Source organism: Eschrichtius robustus, chromosome 16 (genome assembly GCF_028021215.1).
Source record: "Eschrichtius robustus isolate mEscRob2 chromosome 16, mEscRob2.pri, whole genome shotgun sequence".
Taxonomy (NCBI): domain Eukaryota; kingdom Metazoa; phylum Chordata; class Mammalia; order Artiodactyla; family Eschrichtiidae; genus Eschrichtius; species Eschrichtius robustus.
The window spans coordinates 24074682-24098731 of NC_090839.1; the positions used below are offsets into that span (position 1 = coordinate 24074682).

Sequence of the window (24050 nt, forward strand, 5' to 3'; positions counted from 1 at the left end):
GGTCTGGCTACTGCTCGTGATAGCAGTTCCACACTTAAGCTTGAGAATTTCATTAGGAGAGAAAAGAGGGAAGGGTCTTCATTTCCCTTTTGGGAGGCTGTTCCTTTCCTGCCATTTAGGTCCTCTGGAGCAGGTAGACCGAGGCATTCCTCCTGGGTGTCTTGTCAGCCAACAAGTAGATGATGATACCATACAGTAAAAGGATCCGTTTATGAGCACTGAAGAGAGGAGCAGCTAACACATGTAGGGCACTTATACTGGGTCAGGCAGGGGGCACTTTCCATGGTTAGCCCCATTTAATTCTCAAAATAACCCTCTAAAGTTGGCATTATTATTATCCCCACTTTACAGATGGAGAAATCGAGGCAAAGAGAAGCAAAATAACTTGCCCAAAGTCTCATTGATAAGGGGTGAACAGAGATTATTCAATCATCATCTGTCTGCATGACTCCAGAGGCAGAGCCCCTCCTTTCCTCAGTTGTTTCCTTCCTCTCCCTGACTTTTGGGGGGGAGATATGGGAGGCCAGTGGCAGCACTCTTCTGTCATGGGTCCCGAACTGGCTGGGGAAGGGGCTCCAGCCTTGTGCCGATGCTCCGAATGCTTATTTTGAAGTAAGAAGGTGGCGGCTTTGTTTAAGCACATTCAAAGTCATGAGGGGAAAAATGTCCACTCAGATACAGTTCTGTCTTGGTGGAAGGCCATGTGTTCCTTCTTGGTTTGCTTCCTTTCCCATATCTGATTCTCCCCTCAAGCTAGTTTCCCTTTGGAGAGTTGGACACAGGTTGGATTTGTCCATTTTTGGATAAGTCTTTTTGGGATGTTGGAGTTGGATCAGTGGCTTCCAAACTTTTTTGACCATTGTAGAATACAGCGGGATGGGAAACCCTGTGACCATTTACTATACCGTTATTTTCCCACTTTTCACTTTTTGTGTGAACATGCACATTTTAAGCTTTCTAATATTGCCAAATGCTGCATGGCAGCCAGACTTCGTAGTATTATATGGATCTAAATCAAATTATTGCTTAAGATTTTCGCTTATAAACACAATTTTAGTAGCTCTTAGTCAGATGTATGAATAAAGAATGTGTAATTTTGTAGTAAGGATTTGCATATTTGATTCAGTTTGTGACCTAAGAGGACTGTCCTTGAGGCTGCTGATTTAAATTTGGGGAATTCCTGAGTTATAGAGGGAGAGGCAGGGGTAGAAATACTTCGTCTACCTTCATCATGTTCCTTGAGGCAGAGAGGGAAAAGAAGAGTGGTGGTGATGGGCGTAGTTTGTCTTTTTCAATCTTATGAGAAAAGAGTACTCCGTTGGGTGGTGTTCTCCCCATTGGGAGCTTATGGAGAATTTCCTGATGGGTTTTCAAGATTTGATTCAGCATCTCAGCTGCTCCAGTGTGCCAAGGTAGGCAACAGGAGTGAGAGCGTGGCTTTGGTTTGTGAATGAGTGATCCTGCCGTACAGATGGGTGCTCTGTTCCTCCTCACAGTCTGGAAATGGGGTTGAAGTCTGGTGCCTTGCCTTGTTAGGCTTTTGGGAATGGAGGAAGGCAGTGAAACTCCTGAGCGTGAAGGACTGAAGAGTTTCAGCTCAGTTGGCACTGAATTGGATCCAGCTAGATCCAGGAGGAAAGATCTGTTCTTGGATTTATGAAGAGCCAAGATAGAATCTCCCGAGGCAGGAGAGGGGAAGCCAAAGAAAATGAAGGGCGAGTTACTGCCTATTGGCAGAGAGTGAGATTCCCTATCAACAGTCGTGTGCTAGTAAACTGGCTAGCTGGGCGAAAGGAAGCCCTGATTTTTAGCATTCGCCCAATTTCTGTGGTTTAAAACTTAACAAGGCCACCTGCTTACGAAATTCCTTTACAATTCTCTCTTGCAAACTGTACAAGCCTGCTCCGGCACTCTGCTGCAAGCCTCCCTCGGGTGTTTTGAATTCCCATTATGTGCTCAGGTCTGTGCTGTGTGACATAGGAGATACTGAAGCAGCATCTTTTCTAAAGAAGCTTGTTATTTCATTGACAGGAGCTGGAAACATTGACAGGGTACAATTGTGGTGTGGCTTGAGTATAGCAGTCCAGAATGAGAAGTTGTTGAGTGCTGGAAAGATCATGAAAAGGGGAGCATATGAGAGCTAGGCTTGAAGGATAATAATAGCTAACACTTACTGGTAATAATAGTATCAGACTCTGTACTAAGCATCTTGCATACATTATTTATGTCAATCCTTAGAAATAGATAATATCCCCTACTTTACACCTGAGTAAAAAGTTTGCCCAAATTACAGAGATAGGACATCATTCTGGTGGGTGTGTAATAGTATCTCATTGTGGCTAGAAAGGAGTAAAGCCAGTACTTGGAGCCTGGTTACTTCACTGCAGAACTCATACTCTTGCCCACTATATCAGATTGCTATTAAATATAAGAAGGGAGGTTCTTTCAGTAGAGAAGGGTGTTAACTACAGTCCAAAGTCTTAAGACTAGGTGGGAGTCGGAATAAGAGTTCTGGTCCTCATTTTACTTAACGATGTATGTCTCCTTAGCCAAATCACTTCTTCCCTCTGTGCCTTGAATTGAGGAACTTGGATAAGATGATCACTCAGTTCCTTTTAATTTCTGACATTTTGTGAATTTTAAGTTATAAAAATGAGGGTGTGTATAGCTTCTTTAAGGAATACTGGAGAAAGTGCCCTGCCAGGGTACGAGGCTTGGGAAGCACTAAGGTTGGCTGGCGATGGGGGTAAGCAGAGGAAAGCCGTCTACAAGGGCTAGTGAAGGGAATGAGACTCCAAGTGGTAGAAAGCAAAAGCAGGAAAGGTTGGTGCTGAATACTCAGTTGTTTCCATTTGCAGTTTCCCAAATGGAAAGGTGTGGATTGTGGGTGCAAACAGAGATAACAAGCTAGTCTTTTGTATTGAATGTTCCTGGAAAGCTCACTTCTTGATGGCTTCTGCAGCAGGCCAGGGCTAGATTTGGGTTATTTCTGAGAATCCTTGGATTATCACTCCTTTCTTTTAGCATTAATTCAGCAGTTATTTATAAAGCACCTGCTATGTATGAGTCACTGGAATGGAAATAAGACAGATCTGGTCCATCCCCTATTGAATTTATATAATCTGGTAGGGGAAATAGATAATAAGCAAGTAAGTTACATTTTGATAGGTTTATGAGAAGCTGGGTTTTGTTGGTTTGGAGTCAGGGAAGATCTCTGACTTCAACATAGAAAGGAGATCAGAAGGGACTGAAGAGTGGAAATGGGGAGACCAGAAGGAGACTATTACAGACATCCAGGCAAGATACACTGATTCAGAAGAGAGTGCACAAAGACCTGGCGAGTATTAGCCAGATCTCTCTTATAAAAATAAATGAAAAAAATTTCTGAGACTCCTTTTATTGAGTCACTTAAATGTAATATTTAATAAACTTTTGTAAAGCTCCAATCCTATAAAGGATGCTGAAAATCCCATGAGATTAATGACACTAGATGAAAGGTAAATGAGGCTGGTGTAAAGTATGTAGCTGTTAAAGGGATAGGGGACAGAAGAGTGACATGAACTAGTTTTAATTACAGAAGATTTCCAAACAGGTAGGTTTGGAGGTAAATTTTAAAGGAGATAAATAGGATTTAGGAGATATTAATAATCCCATGCATTAGATGATTTAAAGGGAATATGACTCAAAGGATAGAAAACTGCACATTATAAAGATTTGCTTATAAGAGTCACTAATTCCAATGAGAAAGTAAAAGTCAGATTTGTGAAAAAACAAAACTGTAGTTATCCAGGAAGCTCTGACCTCTCAGAATGAAATCTAGCCCCATGTGCTCCTGAGGCATATGTGGGCCCACAGCATTCTGGTTGGGGTTTTAGTCTGGGCAGAGAAGAAACTGAAAAAAGATAGAATAGGACCAGCTGTGGAGAAAGTGGTAGAAATGGTAACAGACTAGAAAAGAATAGTCTATCAGACATAGAGGCCTAGCACAGGAGGAAGCTCCTGACCCTCTGCATATATCTGGCCCCTACCAAAAGCATCTCTTTCTGGGATATTTCAGAAGTTATGGAGTGAGGGGAAGGGTAGCAGCTCCAGTTGTTGCCTGTAATCTTACCACCACAGTTAATTACTGCTAATGCTCTCATAGGTCACAACTTTTTTTTTTCTTTTTGGCCGTGCTGCGCAGTATGTGGGATCAGGGATCAAACCCGTGCCCCCTGCAGTGGAAGCTCGGAGTCTTAACCACTGGACCACCAGGGAAGGCCCACAACAAAGTCTTTATCAGGGATAAACCTGTAGTTCTCCACTTAAATTTTTCCCCAACATTTTATTATGAAAACTTTCAACATACAGAAAAGTTGAAAAAATGATACAGTGAATTCCCATATATCCACCATTTAGATTCTACAGTTTATATTTTCCTATATTTGTTTTACCACATCTATCCATTCAGCAAACCATTTTAATTTTTGGTGCATTTCAAAGAAGTTGCGAGCATCAGCACACTTCACCCATAAACATTTCAGTATGCCTTATCCTGAGCTGAATGTTTGTTTATGGGTTTGGGGAAGGGGTTGATAAAATTTACATGCAGTAGGATGTATATACCTTAAGTGTACCATTGGATGAAAATGACAAATTCACCTGTGACTCACATTCCTACCTAGGTAAAGGACTTTCACATTCTCCCTAGAGTTCTCTTCTGCCTCTTCGCAGTTAATACCTCCCCCTCCCCTGGGGAACAGGGGAAGAACAACCACTATTCTGAATTTTTTCACCATAGATTAGTTTTGCCTGTCATAAAACTTTATAAAGTGTAACTATGCATTTTATGCTTCAGGTTCATCCATGTTGCAGATAGTAATAGTTTGTTTCTTCTTTTGCTGAGTAGTTTTCTATTACATATACAAACATATTATGGTTTGTTTATCCATTCTCATATTGATGGACAACTGGGCTGTTTCAGATTTTTGGCTATTATGAATAAAGCTGCCATGAACATTCATGTACAAATCTTTTTGTGAACATAATGTTTTTATTTATTTTGGATAAAAATCTAGAGTGTAATTGCTCTCGGGCTAGGTATACGTTTGGTTTTCTAATAAGCTGCCAGACCGTCAAAATGGTACACTTAGTGCCTTCACTAACAACGTATGAGAATTCCACATCCTTGCCAACATTTGATGGTGTCAGTTTTTTACTTTTAGCCATTGTGATGGGTATGTAGTAGTATCTCATTGTGGTTTTAATTTGTATTTCCTTGATAACTAGTGCTATTGATCACTTCCTTTGATTATTTCCAATTCATATGTTTTCCTTTATGAAGTATCAGATCAGTTTTTTGCCCATTTTTCAATTGACTATCATTTAGCATTGAATTCTAGGAGTCCTGCATTTAAATTTTAAAGCTTAGTTGTAGGAGAGTACAACTTCTGCATTACTGCTGGACATTAGTTCAAATGGAAAAGGCATGAAGGTTTGAGTTGAGCAGAAGCACATTTACCATTTATTCAGTAAATGGTTATGAGTACCAACTAAGCACTAGTATTAGGGATACAGAAATAATACCTAGCCCTAGTTCCAAGGAGCCAAGATTATGAGGGTAGACAGACAAGAGTAAAAATTCTGATGTAGTGGTTTCACCATTAAGTCACTAAATATTTACTGAGTACCTACTATAGGATAGGTACTGTTGTAGGTATTGTACATGTAGAGGTAGGCGAACCAGACATAGTTCCTACTCTAATACAGCTTATTTGTTTTCTGGAGTGTATGTGGGGGAAGGCAGTGCAGAGCCCCTGAGATGGGGAATGAGATTGATGTTGAGTGTATGTGGATCAGAAATGAAACCTGGCTGGAACGTACTTGCATGACTAGATGATTAGTTAGGTGAGGGTCAGGTCTTGCAGGGCTTTGTAGACCATGGTAAGAACTTTGGATTTTATTTTGAGTGTTTTTGGAAGCCATTCCAGAGTTTTAAGCAGAGAAGCGGCATGAGCTGGTTTCTGTTTGGCTAATAAACGCTGTGAGTGTGTGTGTGTGTGTCCGTGCGCATGCACGTGCATGTGCACACACACACATACAGAAAAACTGGTGAAGAAACCACTGCAGTCATCCAGAGGAGAGATAAATCCAACCTGGGGAAGGTGGGCAAGACTTCATATAAGAATAATGTCACAGCATAACCATGGATGACAAGGCATTTGCTAGGCAGAAAAGTCAGAGGTATCAGCGTGTGTTGTGTGTGTGTGTTTGAGAAACGAGAAATAGCTTTGGATGACTAGTTGGGTGGATGGTGGAACAACAGGAGGTAGAACAGTCTAAGAAGGGCTTTGAAGGTTGAATTACAGATGCAGGGTCATCGTATTAGACAATTACTTAGTTCTCTATAGATGGGCCTTCTGGAGTTGTGCCACAAGGTGGCCATGCTAGGGAGTTAGGCTTTGAACCTAAGGGCCATGAGCAGCTATACAGGGCTTCTAGTTAGAGTAGAGATTTTCTGGAAGCTGGCGTCAAGGATGACTAGGTAAGGCATTGGTAAGGATGAAAAACCAGGGAGGAGGCAAGAAACAATGGGGCCTGAAGTTAGGTAGAAGTTGTTGACGTGAAGGTATAGAGGCTTTGGGGTTAGAATGAATTGTCATGAGGACATGAGGTGTGGATTAGGGCAAAAAGCTAATGAGTCCCTTTAAAAAATACAAAACAAACAGTATAAAATATTGAAACAATACAGAAGTGTGTAAGAGTGTGTAAAATTCTCACCTTTATTCCATTCCTCTGAGGTGTACCTAAAAGTTGCATTTATTTGGTGTGTCTTCCATTTTTTGTGTGTATTTATTTTGTATATGTATTTAAATCTATTGTATATACACATACAATTGAAGTTTAAAATGGGGTTATACTCTTCTTACCATTTTTTTGCAACTTTATTTTTTCATATGATACCAATATACTTCTGCCTTAATTGTTTATTTACCCGCTACTTGGCATGCCATTGACTAAGTACCGTAATTTACTTAGTCACCACCTAATTGATAGACCTTTAAGTGGTCTCAGGTTTTTTACTGTTCTGAGCAATGGTGAAATGATCATTCTTCTTTATTTGTCTCTGTACTTTGCAAACACTGCCTGAGAGAATGTGTGAGGTGAGAAGCATGGAGTCAGATTATGACGGGGGAAGTTGTGGTTCTGTTCCCTCAGGAGTATGTATTGTGCTCTGGATCTGTCCTTGGGGAACCTCCAAAGCAGTGATCAGGCTGGTCAGAAGTCTAAAAGCCACATTCTAGTGGCAATATTCAAAAGAACTGGGGCTATTTCTCCAGATTTTAGCTTGCGGTTCACTGCTTCCAGGTATCAGATGGTTCTCAGAGGGAGACGGAATAAGGCTTTCTTGTCGAATTTTAGATGGGAAGAAATAGGAATAATGTGTAGAAGTGAGAATTCAACAGACTTGGGTTAGTTTGGGTAGGACTTTATGGAGCAGGACTTTCTGATGATTGGATTATAAGAGTGGTGGGTTTTCCATCATTAGATGCATTCAAGTAGAGACTGAGGTGCTATGGAGGGGGCAGTATGTGAAGCAAGTTGAACTCTAAGAATCATTCCAATTTTGGTTGATAACAGCATTCAAGACAGAGACCATGAGGCACTAAGATGGGAATAGCACTAACTGGGCTGGGTTGGGAGAGGGATTGACTGAGGGTCAGTTTAGGGGAGGCTGAGGCTGGAGGCGTCCTGGGGTATAGTGCTGGGAAACCTGGAATGCTGAGTGAAGCCGGGTGAGAGATCTGACCTCGTCTGCACTCTTGGTACAGATGGTCTGCAGGCGTATCGGTCGGGGGGACATAGGGTTAGTGAGGAGTCTCAGGATAACTGTTATGGTGACTTAGGAGGTGGGGTTTATATGGGAGTCATGGTGATCCATGCAAGAAGATAGTGTTTCTAGCAAAGGGAATGGATGAATTGGAGAAGCTTGGTGCTGTTTGATTGCCAGTCAGTTTGGAGATGGCTAAGCTGGGAGCAGAGGCTGGAGATGGCCTTTTGGATTTCATGCAGCAAATATTTATTAGGTGCTTGAGACAGAGCAGTGAATAGAACAGACAGATACCCCTTCCCTCATGGAGTTTACATTCTAGTGGGGAAGACAAATTACATAAATATATATAGTATATTAGACAGTGATAAATGCTAAAGAGAAAAAACAGGAAATGGGTATGTGATGTATCAGTGGTAGTAGGGTTGAAATTTTAGAGTGTCCAGAAAAGGAGAACCTTTTCCTTCAACTGGAGAAGATGATTTTGAATAGAGACCTAGAGAGAATGTGAGGGAACAGCAAGCCGTGTGGGTTATATGAGGGAAGAAAATTCTAGGCATTGAGGTAGAAACAAGCATACTTGAGGAATGACAAGCAGACCTGTGTTGCCAGAATGGAGTGAGCAAGAAGGTGTTAGGAGATCAAGTTAGAGAGATCTAGATCTTTCAAAACCTTGTAGGCCAATGCAGAGTTTGGATTTTTTTCTAAGCAATGGGAAATCATTATTGGGTTTGGGTAGAGGTATGACATGACCTGTGTTTTAACAGGATCACCCTGGTTGCTGTATTGAGAGTAGCCTGTTGGTGTGAGGATGAGGGAGTAGAGGTGAGGATGGCATAGGATAAGGGAGACCTGTTAAAAGAAGGTAATGCAATAAGCCTGGTGAGAGATGATGATGGCTTGGGACTAGGTAGTGCAAATAGTGAGGAGTTGGACCTGAACAGCTGATTATAGGCTAGGAGAATCAGTGTGGGGATCATAACTCTGCCTCAAGATGTAGGGCCCCAGGGTTAGTGGGAAATCATTGGAGGAAGAGACTTTGGGGAGCAGAATCTGGATCATGGTTGTATTTGGGGCAATATTGGGCTTGGAACTTGGATTAGGGTCTGGTCTGGGGCCAGTAAAGGCATCAGAGTGAGATTCATTGGTCTGTGAGAAGATCAGGGTTAGAGTCTGGGTCTGGGGAGCATTATTAGGATTGGGACCAATTTTGGGCTGAGGACTAGTTTGGGGTCAAAGTTGTTGATGGAGGCCAGTACACTTTTTCTGCATCTTCCCGTCATATTCTTGGACCAGGGTTGGTTGTAACCACCATCTCCCATCCCATTGAGCTTACCCAGGGGGATTGGAGGAGTATGGAAGCTATAGGGCCTTCTCTTCCTTGGGTGTCATGGGAGTAGACACAGGCTCAGCCCTGCCTGGTTGAAGCCAGCTGACTTTACAAGTTGGGACCTACAGTCAGGGAAGGGTGAGGAAGGTGCTTGATTCAGGTCTTTTTCCCCCCAGATGGCCCACTGCGTGACCTTGGTTCAGCTGTCCATTTCATGTGACCACCTCATTGACAAGGATATCAGCTCCAAGTCTGACCCACTCTGCGTCCTTTTACAGGATGTGGGAGGGGGCAAATGGGCTGAGGTGAGAAGGACTATGGGGGATAAAGTTGTGGAGGGAGGCTAGGACTGTTTTGGGTTGGAAGGTGCATGACTGTGATGCTTATTGGCTTCTGCCCACAGCTTGGCCGGACTGAGCGAGTACGGAACTGCTCAAACCCTGAGTTCTCCAAGACTCTGCAGCTTGAGTACCACTTTGAAACAGTCCAAAAGCTCCGATTTGGCATCTATGACATAGACAACAAGACACCTGAGCTGGGGGATGATGACTTCCTAGGAGGGGCTGAGTGTTCCCTAGGACAGGTATGCAGAGCCAGGGATTAGAATCCTTCAGACACAGGTTAAGTAAGAGCGCTGTCAGATAAACCAGACTGCTTGGAACTTGGAGGTTGGGGTCAAACAGAACCTAGCCTTGTCTGAGACCTTGGTACCCCACCCACCCCTGCTCTGCCCCAGGTTGTGTCCAGTCGGATACTAACTCTACCCTTGATGCTGAAGCCTGGAAAACCTGCTGGGCGAGGGACCATCACGGTAAGGAGGAACTCTGCTGGGGTTTGTGGGTGGTTGTGTACTTACATCCATGAGGAATTCATGAGATGATACAGTCTCTGCTTCTTCCCCTACCTAGGTCTCAGCTCAGGAGCTGAAGGATAGTCGTGTAGTGACCATGGAGGTGGAGGCCAGAAACCTAGATAAGAAGGTGTGTGTGGAAGGAGGCCCTGGAGGTTTAAGAATTAAGCGGACAGGGATGGTGTGTTGGAGGGGGAAGGGTGGGAAGGTCTTTCATAGTGGTTGTCAGGTGCCTGAGTCTTAACTGTGGTCTCTGTGATATTGACAGGACTTCCTGGGAAAATCGGATCCGTTCTTGGAGTTTTTCCATCAGGGTGATGGGAAATGGCACCTGGCATACAGATCTGAGGTGTGAGACCCCTGGGATTGGGTATGATGGGGTAGGAGAGAATCTCCTGGGGCTTGTGATTACCAGGGTTTGGAGCACAGGGCTAAAGAGTCTGCATATGGGTAGGAAGAATGGCAGCTCCCCACATGCCAACGCAGAGCTCACTAGAGGCCTTGCCCTCCACCTTCAGGTCATCAAGAACAACCTGAACCCTACTTGGAAGCGCTTCTCTGTTCCCCTTCAACATTTCTGTGGGGGAGACCCCAGCACACCCATCCAGGTGAGGAGCTTGCCTCCTGAGTGGACTGAGCAGGGGCAGAGAGCCTGGGGAGGGATTTATTCTCACCTGCCACCTGCCTCCTGGTCTTTATATACATACACACACCTTCCCTCCTAGGTGCGATGCTCAGATTATGACAGTGATGGTTCACATGACCTCATTGGTACCTTCCACACCAGCTTGGCCCAGCTGCAAGCAGTCCCCGTGAGTGCTGGCTCAGGGGTATTGAGGTGGGCCTAGGGGCTGCAGCTCCAGGAAGAGAGGGAGGGCAGGGCAGCTCCAATCCTGGCTAATGCTCTAGAAGTTTCCTACTCTAATTTTTCTTTCCTTACCAGGCTGAGTTTGAATGCATCCACCTCGAGAAACAGCAGAAAAAGAAAAGCTACAAGAACTCTGGAACTATCTGTGTCAAGATTTGTCAGGTGAGACAATAGGCCATGTGACCCAGTCTCTAACTTCTAAGCTCCATGACCCCAACCCCTTCACTCCAGCTATGACCCTGGTTTCATCTACAGGTAGAAACAGAATATTCATTCTTGGACTATGTGATGGGAGGCTGTCAAATCAACTTCACTGTAAGTTGCTTCATCAGGGGCAAGAGAACAGATCTGGGGCTCAAGGTGGCCTTCAGCTCCCCTCCTCCCCTCCTCCCAGGTGGGCGTGGACTTCACGGGCTCCAATGGAGACCCTTCCTCACCTGATTCCCTGCACTACCTGAGCCCAACAGGGGTCAACGAGTACCTGACAGCACTGTGGAGTGTGGGCAGCGTGGTTCAGGACTATGATTCGTAAGTAACTTTGTCTCTTGCCCGTCCCCACTCCCTGCAGATGCTTTAGCCTCTGGGCTCATGGTCCTCTCACTGCTTCTTCCCCCATGCACTGTCTTCCCACAGGGACAAGCTGTTCCCAGCATTTGGATTTGGGGCCCAGGTACCCCCTGACTGGCAGGTGAGTGTTTTCTTCCCCTCCCCTACTCCTGTTTTTAGTTTCAGAGTCCTGATTTTGAGGGATGTGGTAAACTTGCTGCTTGGCACCCAGCTTTATGAGGAGTTGCAGGGATGTATCCTTACAGGCGTGTATATAACAAATGCTCAGGACTAAATACCTCCTGTATGTTGCTTGGTACATACCATAATGCCCTTTTTCTTAGCACAAAAGTGGTCATGGGGAAAGAACCTCATTTTTTTTTTCTTGCCCTCAGGTCTCCCATGAATTTGCCTTGAACTTCAACCCTAATAACCCCTACTGTGCAGGTAAGTCCCCGATCCTCCAGTGTAAGGTATATCTGTCCATATCTAGAGAGGCAAGGGAGAATGGGGGTGGGGAGATAGACACCTGACTCCATTGGCCAGAGGAGTGGATTTTAGAGCTAGGCCTCTGGAGTCAAATCTTCATCCTGCTACTTGCTAATCATATGACTTGGGGCCAGTTGCTTAGCTTCTGTGTGCTTTGGCTTCATAATAAGACTAAATATTATAGGATATTGAATATTTAAGAAGATGCATATAAAGTTTGAAGCAGTAAGCCTGGCACATACTAAGTGTTCTCTATTCAGGGTACTTTTTGCCCCACACTCTTTTGTCTAGAGAGGGCCAAACCCAGTGTTTCCCTAGCACCCACACAAGAGCAACAAGCTAAAGTGGAAAACTTGACCTGACCTGATCTGACCTGGGTTTTTATTTTTGACATGGGTTCAGACTTAGAGAAAAGTTGCAAGAATAGTTACAGGGATTCAGGTCACTGGGGATCAGGGGTCAGGGCCTGGGTCACAGGGGCTGTTGTTTACCTTCATCCAGATTCCTCAGACATGGACATTTTACCACATTTGCTGTGTCATTCTCTCTGTCACTCAGATTTTCTCTCTTCCTCCTCTTTCTCTCTCTCTCTCTCTATTTTTTTTCCAGAAATGTTTGAGAACTGTGGTGAATAATCCCTGCCCCAAGTTTGCCTCCATGGCCCCATCAACTTTGCACTCATCATCATCCTCATGGCCCTTTATCCCTGAATACTTCAGTGTTCCCTAAAATCAAAGACATTCTCTTACATAACCACAGTGTAACTCTCAAAATCAGGAAATTAACATCAATACAATACTATTACCCAATCTATAAAATTTATTCAAAATTTTCCAGTTGTCCTCTCTTTTATAGCAAAAGAAAATCTTGGATCACACATTTCATTCAGTTGTCTTCCAGAGTTCTTCATGTCTTTCATGATATTGACATTTTTTAAGATGAAAGGCCAGATCATTTGTAGAATGTCCTTCAGTTTGGGTTTACCTGATATTTCCTCATAATTAGATTCAAATTATGCATTTTTGGCAGAATACCACAGAAGCCGTGCTGTGTGTTCAAGAGGCACATGATGTTGATTTATCCTCTTACCAGTCATATTAACTTTGATCACTTGGTTAAGGTAGAGTCTACCAGGTTTCTCTACTATACAAGTACTGTTTTTTTCTTTATATGTAATTAAAAAAAATTCTTTTTATGAAGTATAGTCGATTTACAATGTTGTGTTAGTTTCCGGTGTACAGCAAAGTGATTCAGTTTATATATATGTATAAATACAGTTTATATACACACACACACATATATATCTTTCTCATATTTTCCATTATGGTTTATTACAGGATATTGAATATAGTTCCCTGTGTTACACAGTAGGACCTTGTTGTTTATCTATTTTATGTATAGTAATTTGTATCTACTAATCCCAAACTCCTAATTGATCCCTCCCCTATCCCCTTTCCCCTTTGTTAACCATAAATTTGTTTTCTATGTCTGTGAGTCTGTTTCTGTTTTGTACATAAGTTCATTTGTATCATATTTTAAAATATTTCACTTTTTATTTATTTATTTGGTTGCGCTGGGTCTTAGTTGCGGCAGGTGGGCTCCTTAGTTGCAGCTCGCGGGCTCCTTAATTGTGGCCACCAGGCTCCTTAGTTGTGGCATGCGAACTCTTAGTTGTGGCATGCATGTGGGATCTAGTTCCCTGACCAGAAATCGAACCCAGGCCCCCTGCATTGGGAGCTCAGAGTCTTAACCACTGTGCCACCAGGGAAGTCCCTGTATCATATTCCACATATGAGTGGTATCATATGGTATTTGTCTTTCTCTTTCTGACTGACTTAGTGTGATAATCTCTAGGTCCATCCATGTTGCTACAAATGGCAATATTTCACTCCTTTTTATGGCTGAGTAGTATTCCACTGTATATGCATGTATGTGTGTGTGTATCACGTCTTTTTTTAAATTCTAATTTTTAATTTTTTAATTTATTTTTATTTTTTGGCCGTGCTGCGTGGCATGCGGGATCTTAGTTCCCCGACCAGGCATCAAACCCATGCCCCCTGCAGTGGAAGCACAGAGTCCTAACCACTGGACCACCAGGGAATTCCGTGCATTTCTCTAATAATTAGCAATGTTGAGCATCTTTTCATGTGCCTATTGGCCATCTGTATGTCTTCTTTTTTTTTTTTTTTTTTTAAATAAATGTATCTTTTTATTTTTGGCTGCATTGGGTCTTCGTTGCTGCATGTGGGCTTTCTCTAGTTGTGGCAAGCGGGGCTACTCTTCGTTGCGGTGCGCGGGCTTCTCATTGCGGTGGCTTCTCTTGTTGTGGAGCACGGGCTCTAGGCGTGCAGGCTTCAGTAGTTGTGGCTCGTGGGCTCTAGAGCACAGGCTCAGTAGTTGTGGTGCATGGGCTTAGTTGCTTCACGGCATGTGGGATCTTCCCGGACCAGGGCTCGAACCAGTATCCCCTGCATTGGTAGGCGGATTCTTAACCACTGTGCCACCAGGGAAGTCCCTGTATGTCTTCTTTAAAGAAGTGTCTGTTTAGGTCTTTTGCCCATTTTTCGATTGGGTTGTATATGCTGTTTGATTGGGTTGTATATGCTGTTCGATTGGGTTGTATATGCTGTTCGATTGGGTTGTATATGCTGTTTGTATATTTTAGAGATTAATCCCTTGTCGGTCGCATCATTTCCAAATATTTTCTCGGAGTCTTTTCGTTTTGTTTATGGTTTCCTTTGCTGTACAGAAGCTTGTAAGTTTGATTAGGTCCCATTTGTTTATTTTTGCTTTTATTTCTATTTCCTTGGGAGACTGACCTAAGAAAACATTGGTACAATTTATGTCAGAGAATGTTTTGCCTATGTTCTTTTAGGAGTTTTATGATGTCATGTCTTATATTTAAGTCTTTAAGCTGTTTTGAGTTTATTTTTGTGTATGGTGTGAGAGAGTGTTCTAACTTCATTGGTTTGCACGCGGCCGTCCAGCTTTCCCAACAGCACTTACTGAAGAGACTGTCTTTTCTCCATTGTATATTCTTGCCTCCTTTATCAAAGGTAATTGACCATAGGTGTGTGGGTCTGTTTATTTTCCTTTTAATTAATAATTAATAAGTATTTTTTGGGAGGATACTTTGAGGCTGTATAAATATCCAATCACTCATCAATTTTTACCCTCTAGTTTTAGAATCCATTGATGATCCTTGCCTGAATCAATTATCTCTGATTGTCAAATGATTCTATAATTTCTCCTTCTACATTTATTAAGGAAGAACTTTTCCTTCTCTCCCATTATTTAATATCTCTGTGGATTCTTATTTTATTAAGTGGGTTATAATCTGATGCTCTCAGCACTCCTAGATTTGTTCAGGGGATTCCCCCTAATCTGGGTTTTAATTCAAGCTGTGATTTAGGGCATGTGCCTTTCCTCTCTTTGGCCTTAATTTTCTCATCTGTAGGAGAGGGTTAAGAGCTGTGGGTTCCTAGAGGGGTGGGATAGGGAGGGTGGGAGGGAGGGAGATGCAAGAGGGAAGAGATATGGGAACATACGTATATGTATAACTGATTCACTTTGTTATAAAGCAGAAACTAACACACACACACACACACACACACACACACACACACACACACACACACACACACACACACACACACACACACACACACACACACACGCGAGAACTGTGGGTTACAGGGCTGATTGAATGAAATGCACCCAGGTTCCTAAATCTCCTTGGCCAGTATAGAGTAATGTCAGGACTGGGTGAACCAGTTTATGGTATTCTTTGCCTTTCTTCTCTAGGCATCCAGGGCATTGTGGATGCTTACCGCCAGGCCCTGCCCCAAGTTCGGCTCTATGGCCCCACCAACTTTGCACCCATCATCAACCATGTGGCTAGGTTTGCAGCCCAGGCTGCACATCAGAGGACGGCCTCGGTGAGGGTCATGGGAGGTAGTGGGGGGGAGGGGGGACTTGGTCAGGGGCTCCCTTGAGGGCTATGTAACAGGAGACTTCTTGTCACTGTGGGAATATGTGGCTGGGATGTTTAGAGGGTCTGCCTCAGTATATGAATGGACTTGCCCTTAGCAATACTTCGTGCTGTTGCTGCTGACCGATGGTGCTGTGACAGATGTGGAGGCCACACGTGAGGCTGTGGTTCGTGCCTCCTACCTGCCCATGTCAGTGATCATCGTGGGTGTGGGTGGTGCTGACTTCGAGGCCATGGAGCAGCTGGACGCTGATGGTGGACCCCTGCGTACACGCGCTGGGGAGGCAGCTGCTCGTGACATAGTGCAGTTTGTGCCCTACCGCCGCTTCCAGAATGTGAGTAGGGACAAGCTCGGGGACAGAATAGATCTGGGAGTTCAACCTTCCACCTCTCCCTGATGTGAGTGGGGACACTTACCCTTTCATCTGAGCCTGGGGCAGGGTTGGATGTTGGATTTTGTATCCTTTCTGGGGTATGAAATGTAGACCTGGGGAAGCTGTCATGGGTCATCACTGAACTTGCCCCTCTTCTCCTTGGCAGGCCCCTCGAGAGGCACTGGCGCAGACTGTACTTGCAGAAGTACCCACGCAACTGGTGTCCTACTTCAAGGCCCAAGGTTGGGCCCCATTCAAACCACTTCCACCTGCAGCCAAGGGCCCTGCACAGGTCCCTCAGGCCTAGATTCCCTTGGAGTGGTAGACTGTGGCCAGTCCTCAGTCCTGTGTTCCTAAGGTCCCCCAACCCTGAACACACATTCCCTAGTGCTAGCATTTTATGTTTATGTTTTATATTTTTATGCTTACTTTTATACTTGCTATAGCCACTCTTGATCTCACCTGCTTGTCTCTGGAGCCTCTCATTCCATAAAGATCAATGAAGACCACACTTTGCTACCACTCCGTGTTTCTGGGTGGGAATCTGCTATTAGCCACGTTTACTTCTCCTCTCTGAGCTCATTTGTTGACCTTAGAGATTGTTGAGTGAAGGATTCATCTGATATAATAGCCCCACTCAAAGAAATTGGGTATTCCTGGCCACATACCTAGAGACACTGACTCTGTTTTTGAAAATGCAAAGACTGAATGTAAGCCAAACACCTAGCCTGCCCTGCCTCAGAGCAGAGCTGAGCTGTGAACACAGACAAGGTGGAAAGTGCTAGGGGAGGGGTGAGTTTTAGGATGGAGCAGGGGCTATGTTAGACTTCCTGGAGGATGGAGCAGTGGTGGTTCTAGTCCTAAAAATAGGCTATAAGCCTGAATTTTTTAATAGCTAATTTTTTTTCTTATTAGAAAATAAATATATATTCATTATAGGAAAAAATAAATATCACCCAAACTCCCATGTCCCAATAAAATATTTGGTGCATATTTTTTAATAGTTTATGCATATTTTTAGTGATACATGTTTTTTGTTTTACAAAATTGGGATCATACCATATATACTATTTTAGTATGCTTTTATATGCTTTACATGTTTTTAAAATGTGTGCTAGTTAGTACAAAATTATTTCAAATATAAATATTGTATAAAATAGATTGTGGAGCAGGGTGTATTTTCTAGGGCTGACAGATTTTTCCCTAAATAGATATTATACTGTTTGCACTTTGTTTTTATTATATTTTGGGTATTTTATACATTAGAACTTATTGCTGATCTCATTTTTTCTAATGCTTATATATTACTCTGTGTATGAGTGTACTACAGCTTATTTAGCCAATCCCTAATTTATCAAGATTTGGGTCCCTTCTAGTTTTCTTCTGTTACAACAAACAGTGCTGTAAGGAATATCCTTCTACATTTATCTGTACATTTATAGGAATGTTTCTGAAGGATTTATTCCTACAAGTGATTGAGCAATCAAAAGATAGGAATATTTAACATTTTAATAGATATTGTAACCCATTTTGTTAATCTGACAGGCAAAAAAAATCTCATTTTTAGTTTGAATTTACTTATGAAGGCTAGGTATCATTTTATACGTTTATTTGTCGATTGTATTTCTTCTGAACAGCCTTTTTATAGATTGTTGTTGTCTTTACAGCCCTTATTCTGTTACAGTTATTCAGTTATTAATACATGTTGAAAATATTTCCTCCCAGGCTATTGTCTTTTCAGTTATAGTATCTTTTGGTCTATGTAACTCTTTTGATATGGAAATTAAAAATTTTTATGTATACCAACCTAGCTTGCTTTTTAAGAAATTATCCATGTATCATTATTTACTTTTTATGACATTAAACATTCCCTTATATTACCATTTCTATTGTCTCCATATTATTTTTGTAGTATACTTTTATACTACAGTATGATGGACATCCTCAAAGTATTAACTTACATTATATCTAGGTATCCTTTGGATCCATGCTTAGAAGTGGAATTGCAGTGATTAAAAAGTATAAAAAAATTTAAGGCTTTTGTTACTTACTATGAAGCTGCCCTCTAGAAAAGCTGTATTAGTTCATTAGTTAGAAAACCTTAGGCTTTAAGAGTAATAACCCCAAAATTTAAACAGATGGATGCATGTTCCACTCCCCCCCTCCCCCCCGCCCCCCCCCCCCCCCCCCCCCCCCCCCCCCGCATACTCATGCATTCCACTTTCTAATGGTTACACCATTGTTCCCCTTTTCTCCTCTCGGCCTGGGTAGAACTCATTAACCCTTTAATGTCCGTCTCCTCCCTCTTTTTCCCTCCAATTCTACTTTTTTTTTTTTTTTTTTAAATTCAGATTCTAATTCAGTAGGTTTGGGGTGGGGCCCAAGGCTCTGCTTTTTTTTTTTTTTTAATTTAATTTTATTTATTTATTTATTTTTGGCTGTGTTGGGTCTTCGTTTCTGTGCAAGGGCTTTCTCTAGTTGCGGCAAGCGGGGGCCACTCCTCATCGCGGTGCACGGGCCTCTCACTGTCGCGGCCTCTCTTGTTGTGGAGCACAGGCTCCAGATGCGCAGGCTCAGTAGTTGTGGCTCACGGGCCTAGTTGCTCTGTGGCATGTGGGATCTTCCCAAACCAGGGCTCGAACCTGTGTCCCCTGCATTAGCAGGCAGATTCTCAACCACTGCACCACCTGGGAAGCCCCAATTCTACTTTTGACCCTTAGAGTGAAGAGTTCTTGGATCAGTCAATGAATTCTCCCATTTTCTGGAGCATCGTCTCTCCCCTATCAGGCTCCTTGAGGGCAGGGACTGGTAAATACTAGACCGCCTGTACTGTGCCTAGCATAGTCGGGCACTCAGGTCCCAGTAAAGACAACATGAGTAAAGGCGACCAGGCCCGCATCAACTCTGACTCAGATGCTTCCTAGAGGTTCTCAAGTCTCCCTAGTTTTTACCTGAAGGGGTAGTTCCTCCTCCACCTGCACCAAGCAAGAGTTGGGGTGAGAATTGAGGTGCACAAGCATGGCTTCATGCTGACTGGCAGCTCTGCAAGAGGGTGGTAGGCTTGGGGTCCTGCTGTGGTTCAGCTCTTCGTTAGCTGTGTGACCTTGAGCAACTTTCCTGACCTGAGTGGCTTCCGCCTCTGTGGTTGTGAAGATTAGTTAGGGTAAGGCATATAACGTCCAGAGTACTGTCTTGTGCACGTGGTAAACATCATAACATAACATAAACATCATCTACTGCTGCTACTATATCGACCTGGACTTCTCAAAGAGGGCGTTTTGGTAGACCCCCCAACCATGTTTATATACCAAAGGCAACTAGAGCGCCGCACACCCCCCTTCCCGCAAGAGACCTCCCAGCACTGATCCAGCTTCTTTCAGCACAGACCTCCACTCTACTCCAACAATCATCATGTTTAATGGGCCCCAGACCTCCACTCTACTCCAACAATCATCATGTTTAATGGGCCCCCCCTGTGGCACTGTCCCCTGCCGCCTCTGAGGTTTGAATGCCATGGGCTCGGACTCGATACAAGCATGTGAAATGGGGGTGGCCCCAGTTGCTTAGAATCTGGATCTTCACCTTGGGAAAGGCAGCTGGGGGGTCATTCTGGGGAGACAAATGGATCATGCCAAGGCCTGGTCTCCCAAGGGCTGCCTTCCTCCCCAATCTTCCTTCACTGTGAGACAAACATACCTCTAGGTGGAAAGTCTGAATCTCAGATTTCTCCACATCGAAGGTGAATTTCCCCAAGAAAACTTCAGTCTCATCATCAACCTGGAGGCCCTAGTAAGTGAAGAATGAGTGGAGGAACAGTGAGGCACAGGTGGAGCAGGGAGAGAGTAACTTTGTTTAGCACCTACTCTGTGTTCAGTATCTGTATGCATACTCTCATTTTTTGGTGTTAGGATAGTATAGTGTGGAATGTGGGCTCAAAGAAATCAAGTTGCAAATTTTAGTTCGGCCACTTGCACTTCATAGGTTGTGTGGATGCAAGGATATATAATCCATGTAAAGTACTCCACACAGAGTAAGCACTCAATAAACCGTAACTAATATTTGAATATGGTTATAATTATTTATAACCTACAGCAGCCTTGAGAGGCAAGTGGTAGTATCTCCATTTTATGGATGAGCGAGCAAAGACTCAGTAGTCTCAGTTTTCATGACTGCCTTGTTGTGCTCTCTAGGCAAAAATTCCCCACCTCCTTGGCCTCAGCCCCACTTACATAGACTGCGAAGTCACGCGGGGCGCTCTTGGCTCCCCGGGTGTGTGCCACGCTGGGCGGTGGATGCTGCAGAGTGATGTCGCTCAGCTGCACACGACCCGGCAACTGGATCACCACCTGGCCCTGGTCGCCCTCAAAAGCCCAGCAATTCCCAGGGAACACATCTGGCTGCAGGCGGGCGGACAGACACACAGCCCATCAGAACCACAGGACAGGTTGACCCCATCATGGGCCCCGCCCAGTCCTCCACCCCTAGCCCGGTGTCCGCCCAGGGCCCCAGTACCTAGCAGGGCCAGGTCTCTCCAGTATCACGTTGTCCTCGGCCTCACCCAGAGCCTCACCCCAGACAAGCCAGGCCCCGCCTCCAGGACTTCTGCCCAGCAGGCCCCCGCCTGGCGCCACGCCCTCAGTTCAGTCAGGTCCCACCCCAGGGGAGCTGCCGGGGGTCCTTTCCCCAGAGTCCCGCCCCAGGTCCCGTTCCGGGATCTAGGTTCCAGGCCCACCTCCAGGATAACCGTGGGCGGTCGCACATAGTTCCAGAAGCTGAAGCGATTCCAGAAGTAGGCAGTGTTCGCATCCTCGTAGTCGGGGGACGTCTTCTCTAGGTCGATGGAGGCTCCTGGAGCAGGGAGAAGCAACCACTCAGAGGCTCCTAGGCCTGACCAACAGCTGGGGCAGGGTCTGTCTGAGGTCGGTCTCCTGGAGCCGGTCATGTGCATAGTTCTGTCTGTGTCTCTGAGTCTCAGTCTCTCAGTGTCTCTGGGTCTTACCCACAGAGCTCAGCGCATAGTCGGGTTTCCGCACAAAGTCCTCACTCAGCCTCTGGAATACGAGTTTGGCCACTCTCTGAAAAGAGAGAGGGTGGGGCCTGGAGGGGCGGGGCTTGCGGGCAGATTTTATAGTGGGGCAGAGTTCTCTGGGGATAGACTCTGTGGGCCCCGGGAGAAATTCCGAAGTCGGGGCTCTAGGCAGGGCCTTAAGGCTCAGGACCCAGGGAGCGGAGCTGCAAGGTGGGCCAGGACTGTACAATGGGCGGAGCCACGGGGCCAGGCTCCCGGGGCCCGAACTCCTGGACCCGGTTCTGAGAACAGGATGAGTCTGCGGGTCTCACCTCGCTGTTGGCTGCGCGAACGCTGGACACCTCCTTGTGGAGTTTAACCAGCTCAGCCCGGAGCTGCTGCAGCTGCTGCCCCTGGGAGCGCACGCGCTCGTGGTATTCGCTGCAGGCAGAAGGTTGGCACGGTGCAGTTGGCTCCCTGTTCCCCCTGGACACTTCAGCACCTTTGAGGCCCCCAACTCCCCACTCCAGGTGCCCTCTCTCACCTTAGAGTCAGCATCTCCTTAGGTTCCTGTTGGAGGGAGGAGGGAGGGACAAAATACAGTGCTGCTGAGCTCCCACCCACCTCTATTCCCATCTCAGTGTGGGAGGCCAGACTCAAAGGGCCTTGCTTCTGAGGACTGCCAACCCCTGCCCCCCTGCCCTGACCTTCCAGGACCTCTCAGAGACAGACCCTCAAGCACCTCTGGGCACAATCCCTCAGAAATCTCCTCTTTATATCCAGCCTTTCCTTAGGGTTATAGCTTCCAGCACTGCCCCGCTCCCAGCGGCCCCGGGGACTCCACACAACCCCCAGGTTCACAGCCTGCCAACCACCCACCCCGGGACAGTCTCCCCAACTCACATTCTCCAAAGGAGGGGCCAGGCACAGGATCCCCCACCAGAGTGCTGGAGAAAGAGGGGGCTGGTCTCAGGGGAAGGGAAGGGAGAGGGTTTCCCTGGCATAAAGGGGACAGTGGGGAGAGAAGAGGCTTGAAGGGGCTGAGTCTGAGGGGGGACTAGAAGGCTCTGAAGGGGACTGTGAGGAGCTGTGAGCCTCTGAAGAGACTGAGTGCGCTGAAGGATACAGGAGAAAAGGTACCAGGTTTGCCTCCAAAGCATCCAGGGCTGGGGCCCTAGGGAATTCACCACCCTCTCACCTGACAGAAAGAGGCTCAGCAGTGACACAGCCGTGAGCAGGAAGCGGATGGAACAGACCTCCCTGAAGAACCGGAGGGAGGCTGAGGCCCCGATACCCTCGCGAACCCCACGGACCCCACCCCAGTGTCCTAGACCCAGCTCCTGTGAACACAGGTGTGAATCGGCTCAAGCCTCAGCCGGGTCTGGCCCTGCTCCCCACCCCCTCAAGGAGCAGCCCCTGGGGCTCCCCTTTCCCTCCCTCTGACCTGTACACACTGACCAGCACACCTCCTACCAGGGATAACAACACGCTCAGCACCTGGAAGAGTAGGCCTGAGGAGAAGAGAGGGGGCTCAGAGAAGGGACTAGGCTTAGGGAGGGGGGAGAGATGAGGGGCTCACAGAGCGTGGTGTTCAAGGTTCAAAAGGGGCTTGGGGAAAGGGGCTCAGGAACAGCGGTGTGGGCTAGGAGAATTAGATGCGGGCAAGGAGAATGAGTTGGATTCTCATTCTTAGGGAAGATGGATCGGGCTCAGAGAAAGGGCTGGAGAATCAGACACGGGCCGGGGGCTCAGAACTGAAAATAGGGCCCCAGAGGTGAGAAATGGAATTCGGAGAGGGAAGCCAGAGGGTCAGAGGGGATCTGGGCTGGCCTGGCCCGTACTCCGGAAGCTCTTGGACACTCGCGGGGGAGGTATCTCCTGCCTCAGATCCAGAGTCGAGAGAAGGTCGAGCTGCTCCTCAGGGACACCGGGAGAGCCAGCCGGTTCTGCGGGAGCCCAAGGGGCTCCACTGGGGCCTTGCGCACCGCAGGCCCGCTGTTTCCCCGGCACCTGGCCGCAGGTTCCCCAGCCCAGAAGCAGAGCAGCCTCAGAGGCTTTGGTTCCACCGCAGCCCCATCCAGGCTCTCTCGCAGCGCTCTGAGGCCCCGCGCCCGGAAAGCTCAGTCCAGCCGTGGTCCCACCTCCCAAACGGTGGCCCCGCCCCCAGGCTTAGGTCTTGATACGGTCCCATTTCCCTGGTAGCCACTCATGCTAACACCGAGGCCGCGCCTCCTCAGTGGTGCCCAATCACAGGACTTTCCCCGCCCCTCCCCAGGACCGTCCACCACACCGAGGCCCCCCCCACCTTGGGGCATCTTATCTAGTGCCTCCTCTTTTCACCCTACAGGTCCCGCCCCTTAGGAGGTGCCCAGATAGTTTTATCCCGCTTCCGCGCCAAGCCCCACCCCTTAGGCCCCACCTACTCCCTCCTCTCACCGGGTTCGACCCCGCCCGCACCCGAGGCCCCGCCCCTCACGGTTGCTGCGCCACAGGCGGTAGGCCCGTTGTGGCTCCGAGGCGCCGGCTTCAGCCGAGAGCTTCCAGCCCTTGTGGTTCTTCCGGGCACTCCAGCGCTCAAGGCGGGCTCACCGCAGCTAGAGCCCCGGGCTCTTCTGCCCTCGGGCTCCCCGGGCTCCGGCCCTGCTGACCGGTGCCCGCAGCTGTCCCCCGAGGTGACGCTCACAGAGCTGTTGCTGTTGTCGCTGTAGAAGTTGGGCGTGTGCTTGTGCGGGAACACGGCAGAGCCCGGGCGGGGGCTTCGCCGCATCCTGACCCCGGGCTGCC

General features: G+C 46.3%; 2 protein-coding genes across 11 annotated transcripts in view; one reads left to right on the top strand and one right to left on the bottom strand.

The window, feature by feature from the left end:
• The window catches only part of LOC137778347 (RNA-binding protein 12), a 37805-nt gene extending 19762 nt beyond the window's left edge, over window positions 1-18043 (top strand). For all 10 annotated transcript variants that reach the window (XM_068565346.1, XM_068565344.1, XM_068565340.1 and 7 more), the window contains 15 exons: window positions 9317-9445; window positions 9544-9723; window positions 9877-9951; window positions 10049-10120; window positions 10259-10339; window positions 10509-10598; window positions 10716-10802; window positions 10934-11020; window positions 11114-11173; window positions 11253-11386; window positions 11492-11546; window positions 11800-11851; window positions 15698-15831; window positions 15983-16219; window positions 16425-18043. In XM_068565346.1, coding sequence (XP_068421447.1) covers window positions 9317-9445; window positions 9544-9723; window positions 9877-9951; window positions 10049-10120; window positions 10259-10339; window positions 10509-10598; window positions 10716-10802; window positions 10934-11020; window positions 11114-11173; window positions 11253-11386; window positions 11492-11546; window positions 11800-11851; window positions 15698-15831; window positions 15983-16219; window positions 16425-16565 — 1614 coding nt within the window. In that variant the 3' untranslated portion in view covers window positions 16566-18043. The remainder of the gene's footprint in view (window positions 1-9316; window positions 9446-9543; window positions 9724-9876; window positions 9952-10048; window positions 10121-10258; window positions 10340-10508; window positions 10599-10715; window positions 10803-10933; window positions 11021-11113; window positions 11174-11252; window positions 11387-11491; window positions 11547-11799; window positions 11852-15697; window positions 15832-15982; window positions 16220-16424) is intronic.
• A 1613-nt stretch (window positions 18044-19656) lies between these two features.
• Window positions 19657-24047, bottom strand: SPAG4 (sperm associated antigen 4). Its single transcript, XM_068565350.1, has 12 exons — window positions 23724-24047; window positions 23108-23212; window positions 22711-22777; window positions 22465-22526; window positions 22170-22213; window positions 21811-21836; window positions 21599-21707; window positions 21258-21333; window positions 20991-21106; window positions 20488-20655; window positions 19955-20044; window positions 19657-19867 (listed from the first exon to the last, which is right to left on the bottom strand). Exons 1-12 carry the CDS (start codon window positions 24031-24033, stop codon window positions 19718-19720), a joined length of 1323 nt encoding a protein of 440 aa, XP_068421451.1. The 5' UTR covers window positions 24034-24047; the 3' UTR covers window positions 19657-19717.
• Between the last annotated feature and the right edge of the window lie 3 nt (window positions 24048-24050).

Coding starts and splice junctions, on each gene's coding strand:
- SPAG4 (XM_068565350.1), bottom strand. CDS start 24,033: ATGCGGCGAAGCCCCCGCCCGGGCTCTGCCGTGTTCCCGCACAAGCAC. Junction 22,778..23,107: donor AGTGTCCAAGAGCTTCCGGA/GTACGGGCCAGG, acceptor TCTTCTCCTCAG/GCCTACTCTTCCAGGTGCTG. Junction 21,837..22,169: donor TGGCCCCTCCTTTGGAGAAT/GTGAGTTGGGGA, acceptor TCCCTCCAACAG/GAACCTAAGGAGATGCTGAC.